This window comes from Aulonocara stuartgranti (assembly GCF_965226115.1).
Source record: "Aulonocara stuartgranti genome assembly, chromosome: 14".
In the NCBI taxonomy this organism is placed as follows: domain Eukaryota; kingdom Metazoa; phylum Chordata; class Actinopteri; order Cichliformes; family Cichlidae; genus Aulonocara; species Aulonocara stuartgranti.
This window is the reverse complement of record NC_138950.1, coordinates 18652363-18659033: the sequence shown is the minus strand read 5'-3', so window position 1 is coordinate 18659033 and position 6671 is coordinate 18652363. Positions and strand designations below refer to the sequence as shown.

The following is a 6671-nucleotide window of genomic DNA, read 5'->3' as shown; positions in this document are numbered from 1 at the left end:
TTACTCTGTAATAATCTTACTTCGTGTCCTTACTGTTTATCTCTCTTTAAATGTTGTTTTCACAGTGTGGTCTAAATCATTTTCCTCTAAACGTATTACTTACTGACGCATTTCTTTTAGTTGTGATCAGTATGTTTTTAAATAAATAAAATACAAAAAGCAGCATAATATCAGATCAACTTGTTTATCAGAAAGACACAATGAAAAATTGAATTCTACTTTTAACGAGCAACACAACATTTTGAAGTAAACCTGTTTTTTCCTCCTCTGAGCTGTTTTTCCCTGGACATGGCACTCGGCCAGAAAGAATGAAAGATGCTCATTAACAGTTTTAATACAACGCGCATGATATGCACAAAGAACTCTATTCATCCTATCATGGCATCAGTATATATGAAATGGGACTCTGCATTGTTGATTAAGAACTGCGCGGACTTATACCTCAGTGATTACAGCTAAAAAGAACACAAACTCTATTTTTTCTTGCGACATATGTACTTTTTTCTTTTTCTTTTCTTTTTTTTTTCAAAAATCGGCCTCTGTCTCTCCCTCCTGGTTTTTTTTTTTTCTTTTTTCCGCCTCAGCAGACGGCATATGCACGCCTTCAGCAAGACGACCCACTTTTAGGCTGAATAGACTATTCTGCTGCTCCCTCTGTGTCATCACTGTGTTTACCACGGAGGTCTGAAGCTCAAGCTCATATCCCAACTCCCTAGTTTACACCTTATTTACGATTCCAGCACACTAGGTGAACATGTAGAGATGGATTTTATGAAGCTGTTTGGCACTGTTATCGCCGTTTTGTTCCAGCCTGGCTCCACTTCTAAACTTAATGGTAAGAATTTCCTTCGAAGTGGGGAAAACTCCCTTAAAAAAAACGTATAGTAGTTTTATTTCCGAGTTGTACGAGTTTTGTTGTTTTTGTTTTGTTTTTCGCTGAGAAAGCTTCGATAATATCTGAATGACAAGACCATGAGTTGTATTTGTGTTGTTGTTGTTGTTGTTGTTGTTGTTGTTGTTGTTGTTAATGTTTAAGTTAACGGGCTTAAACCAGAACCGCTGGAAAACTTGTCCTCGGTGTGTGTGTGTGTGTGTGTGTGTGTGTGTGTGTGTGTGTGTGTGTGTGTGTGCTATAATCATAAACAGACAGCAGTCAAACTCACAGCACAGCAGCATGCGATTAGGTGGGCGAACTCATTTAATATGAGGAAGAATTATAATTTAACACCTTTAACTGTACTATAGCGCATCAGTAGGACTAAAAGGATACAATAATGCTGCTAACTATAGGCCTAATCACAACAATAGCCATAACTACGCCAACATAATGTAAATCCGTATGCAGTATTGTAGTTTTTCCCCTCACAGTCTCCGCTGCGAGCCAGTCTGAAGGTATTTCTAGCCCATGGTTTGATCCCTTGTCTCTCCCAGGCTAGCGTAAGCGACGTGCAGCAAGTAGCTAACTAGGATCAATTGATTGTGAAAAGCTGAAGAGACTGGGACAGTTGCAACACTTTTTGCACTTCTCTCAGTCACTCTGGCGTTGTTTGGCTTACTTCTCATCTGGGCAGACGTTGAGATCTTGGTCATGTTTCCCTTGAAAGAGATATTAATCTCAAGGGATTTCCTGGTTAAATAATGCCAGTGATCAAAGGAGACTAGCCAGACTGCTTTGATTTGATAGGAAAACAACAGTAACTCAAATACCAACTCCTTACAAGCAAGATATGCAGAAGAGCATAGCTGAACACACAGTATATCAAAGCCTTGAAGATGATGGGCAGCAGCAAAAGACCACACCAGGTGCCACTGCTGCCTAAGAAAAGCAATGGAAGCTGAAGTTTGCATGGGGTTTGCAAGATTATAAAAACATCGCCTGGTCTGATGAGTCTTGATTTGTGCTGTGACATTTGGTTTGCAGGGTCAGGATTTGGTGTAAACAGCAGGAAAGGATCCATTCTGCCTTGTATCAGTGGGTCAGGCTTGTGGTGCTGGTGTAAAGGTGTGGGGGACATTTTCTTGACTCACTCTGGGTCCCTTTGTACCAACTCAGTGTTGTTTAAATGCCACAGTCTACCTAACTGTTGGTGACCATGTCCATCCTTTAATGACTGTAGTGCCTAATGAAGGTTCTGATTAGTGCATATGATGTATCACTCAAAATCTTGATGTGACTTTTGAGAAAGTCAGAAGTTTCACATGACCCAGTCTCAAAGGATGTTTGCACCATGAAGAAACTTGATTAAATCTGACTAATTCATTCATTGCATAACTACTATTAATTAATGATAGTTATAAAATAGCAATGACTTTGCTGATCTTGATTTAACTTGCAGATTCTGCTGAAGACAAGTTCTGTATGTTTTTATTTTAGTTAGATTTATCAGCACACAATGTCATTTAATTCAGATTTTACCCTTTTTTAAAGTTTGGTTCTTAGTTTTACTTCAGTTTTACTAAAATTGTTTATTCATTAGTTTAATTTTAGCAAACTTCAACAACCTCGCACTGCAGCGAAACACAGCCACGTGTTTTCGATTGTTCTTGGGAATGTATAGGCAATCAGAACACAACAAATTCAATTGTGCATTTTAGTATAAGAAAATGGAAACAAGGGAGGTTTTTTAGCCTGTCATGGTCTCATATTTCTTCATTCTTTTCATCAGATGCAATAGGATAAAGTGCGCATAAACTAATTAAAAATCTAGAAAACCTAGAAAAACATTATTCTGATGACTGCTTTGATATGGTTGCCCTGCTCTCTCCCATGACAAAATATCATGTACCAGCCTGACACACTTAGTTTGATGGATGTGGAAGTCAGAAAAACAGTGATTAAAACTGAGTCTGGACATACAGAGGGTTGAGACAGCAAATTTTGAAATGTGAAAAAATGAGAGTAAAATTATTTTTACTGGAGTGAGACTGATGTAGAAAAAAACCCCTTTTTTAAGCCCTTGAAAGTAAAGGTATAAATATCAGTACCATCTGTACCATTGCAGTGGAAAGAATTTGGCAATGCAACCCAAACATTCTGGTTCCTATTTTTTGTCTGTGACACTGTAAGCAGCTTAAAATCTTCCTGCCACACAGATACCACAGGAAGGGTTCAGAAAACAAAAACCCTGCATTTATCATCTTGTTTTATCCTCAATGCTCCCGGTTGGCGTCCAGGGCAAAGAATATGCCGGAGCGGGACACAGCGTCCGTGTTACAAGGCGTCCTACATCCACGACAGCAGGCGAAGGCTGACCTTTGAGGATGCCAGACAGGCCTGCAGGTTGGACGGAGGCGAGCTGCTAAGCATCGAGACGGAAAGTGAGCAGCAACTGATAGAGAGGTACATACAAAAGCTGACCAATAGAGATGGCGACTTCTGGATCGGGCTCCGTCGCAACCCGCAACGTTACAGCGTCGGGACGTCAAGCCCAGGTTGCCCCTCGCAGTATTACTGGCTGGATGGAAGCAAGGCTAAGTTCAGGTTTTTCCTCTTTGTTTTAAAATATATTTTTCATCTGTGTAAATGTTTAAGCTGCATCTGTGAAAACAGTAAGAGTGGCCCCCGAGACAGTGTGCTGCAGATGGAAGTGGAAAAAGGCTGTATTCAATGATGACTCAGAAAAAATATTGGATTAGGTGATGTTTGTGTGGGAGTGAAGGAATGTCTAATGTCCTTTGCAAGAATTTGGGATTAAGATAGAAATAAATGACACACTGTTTGAGCTCAGGACAGCACGGTGGTGTGGTGGTTAGCATTGCTGCCACACAGTAAGTGGGTCCTGTGTTTGAATCCAGCATCCACCAGTGAAGCTTGCATACTCTCGTTATATCTGAGTCCATTCTCTTGAGGTACCATAGGTTTCTCTCGCAGACCAAACACGTGCAGTTTAATGAGGTTTGTAATTGGTGATTGTAAATTGCCCATAGGGGTGAGTAAGAATAGTCATCTGTCTCTGTCAGCAGTCAAGCAAAAGAATGAAAGAAAATTAATATATAGTCTAAACTTGTGCATCTTATTTGTTGCAGGAACTGGCACTGGGACGAGCCATCGTGCGGTAAGGAAATGTGCGTAGTTTTGTATCACCAGCCCTCTGAAACACCTGAGGGTCGTTTCCTGTTCCAGTGGAATGATGAAAACTGCAGCTCCAAGAACAACTTTGTCTGCAAATACGCAGAAGGTGAGCTGGTATGCCTCACACATACCAGTGATCTAGCTGGCTTAAGAGTGCTGGAAAATGTTAAAATTTGGTACTCTTGGTTGTTTTTTTAGTTCCTAAATCTACAAAACTAGAATTTTATTGTCTAGGGATCGCTGCTACAATGTATCCACTGCTGCCAGCAGCTAAAACTAAACAGAAAGAGTTTTAATGGTATGTTTTCTTACAACCGACATTAAAATATAGCTGATTACATGAAAAGAGGGGAAAAAATGACTCATTTCTTTCCATAAAGCAACCTTTAGTAGTCTCACCCATGTATTGCTTTCTTCCTCTGAATAACACTAATTTATTTCCCTGTTCTGCAGAAAAAGTACCAGTATTTACTGAGGACAGAAACACAGCACATGCAGGTACTTGTCAGCTTAGAAATGCTAATATTAGAACGTGATACAACGTCTGCTGTGTACTGTGCATTCTGAAAACAACCATGTATTCCATGTAATGTGATCGCATGAAAATTTTTATATTATACATAATATTCTGTATGTTCGATTACATTTTGTTTATTGTCCTTTGAGACACCCAACACCTGCAGGAAGCATCCTAATCAGATGCCTGAACCACTTCGACTGGCTCCTTTCAATGTGGAGGAGCAGCAGCTCTACTCCAAATCCATTTTGAATAACCAAGCTCTTCACCATTACTTTAAGGGAGAGCTCAGCCACCCTTCTCATTGCTTATATCTGCAGCCTCATTCTTTTGGGTATTACTACAGTCTTCATAAACACATAAAAGGCTAAAGAAAATTTATACATGCTTGTGACCTCTTTTAAACACCTTTTCTGCGAGAAACATGGTAAATGGGCTACATACTACATGCGTCATTCACCCATGCAAACATATTCATAAAAGCACTTTTTTTCTACTCATAAATCCTTTCTAGCTAAATTTCACACACATTACTCCGATAAATGCATTGGAGAGCAACCTGAGGTTCAGCATCTTGTCTAAGCATATTTGGTATGCAGACTGGAGCAGCCAAGGATCCAGCCACCAACCATATAAAGATAAAACACGAAGATTCTTTGGAGAACTCTATTTTTTTAACTGCTAAATTTTCTAGAAATTAAAATGCAACTGTCCTCTGCAGTAGAACTTATGCATCATATGCGTCAGCTGTAATAGTCTATCTATGGGTGAGTTTAGTGAAATCATACATTATGTGATATATGTGTATATATATATATATATATCTATATCTATCTCATGGAGTAATCGAATCATTTAAAATATCTTTCACACGCACCTGTTGATTTTGTTTTCTGGTTTCTCTAGTTCCATCTTTGATTCCAAGCATACTGTCAACCACAGAAAGTAATGAAAGGATAAAAATAGCACTACCTGAATCCTCTGGTAAGAAAGGAAAGAAAATATTCTTGATACTCTGAGGTATGTTTTGGGAAGCTATGAAAAACCACTGTGTCACAAGCAAAGTTCTTTTGTTCACAGTATCTTTCTCTGGCAACACCCTCGACATTTCCTACATCCTTTATGCGACTATCCCTGCGCTACTGTTGCTGTTGTTTGCAGCTGTTGGTTTCTTTTGCTACAAACAGCATGCTAAGAGGTAAAACAGACAGCTATAACAATTTTTTTTTAATGCATTTGATTATATGAGTATGTCCTGTTGATTTTAACTTTGGCCCTCTTTCATATTTAGGAGGAAGACAGAAACAGAAAGCTATCCCAGCAGATCAAAACAGTGGGTGCTAGCAACAGCTTCATCTTGCCCTGTGCAAGGACCTTATGCCTACAGTGACATTACCAAACTGCCTCACACTGCTCTGGACAGCAGGATAGCAGCAGAAATCATGACAAAGTACTCCGGTTCTCCGTCCCATGACTCCCTGTGCAACGATTATGAGAATGTGTCGTGTGTGGACAATGAGAGCGGCTTTGTCACCAATGACATTTACGAGCCCTGCAGAGCTCAAAGCCGGCGCTGCCGCAGTCAGACTGGATGGGTGGAAAATGAGATCTATGGATAACACCGGTGTCTGCAAATGTCCGTCAACCACAGACAGACTACAGTTACACTGTGCGGTGCAGGATTTCTAAACAGCTTGGCCATATCTGTACAGGTTTCACTCAATTTTCTAGTCCTGCATGTAGAATGTACTGTCTGCAAATCAGTGTATTCCATAAAACAGGGGTTCTTAATGTTTTGTCCATGACTTGGTATTCACGTACACATGACTTTATATTTCTGATGTTTTAATAAAAATGTGTTACAGTCAGACCAATGGCACTGTTAACTCCGTGAATCACTGTGATAGCATGCTGATAGATGTAGACACATTGTTTTCCATATTCACCATCGTAGTATGGATGCCCAAAATTGCAGACTAGTTCCACACACTATATAAAGCTGAAGCCGATCAAATCTGATTGAAAAAGAAAAGGATGAGAAGTTGAAGGATTGCCAAAGTGATTCTGATGAGGGCACAAATG

The 6671-nt window shown here is 39.8% G+C and overlaps 1 protein-coding gene across 1 annotated transcript; it reads left to right on the top strand.

Annotated features, from left to right (window-relative positions):
* The first annotated feature begins 394 nt into the window (after positions 1-394).
* On the top strand, positions 395-6459 carry laynb (layilin b). The gene is made up of 7 exons (XM_082502689.1): positions 395-835; positions 3175-3481; positions 4027-4178; positions 4526-4570; positions 5496-5573; positions 5670-5787; positions 5881-6459. Exons 1-7 carry the CDS (start codon positions 763-765, stop codon positions 6206-6208), a joined length of 1101 nt encoding a protein of 366 aa, XP_082358815.1. The 5' UTR covers positions 395-762; the 3' UTR covers positions 6209-6459.
* Positions 6460-6671: the final 212 nt, after the last annotated feature.

Coding starts and splice junctions, on each gene's coding strand:
- laynb (XM_082502689.1), top strand. CDS start 763: ATGGATTTTATGAAGCTGTTTGGCACTGTTATCGCCGTTTTGTTCCAG. Junction 836..3,174: donor CTCCACTTCTAAACTTAATG/GTAAGAATTTCC, acceptor GTTGGCGTCCAG/GGCAAAGAATATGCCGGAGC. Junction 5,788..5,880: donor TACAAACAGCATGCTAAGAG/GTAAAACAGACA, acceptor TTTCATATTTAG/GAGGAAGACAGAAACAGAAA.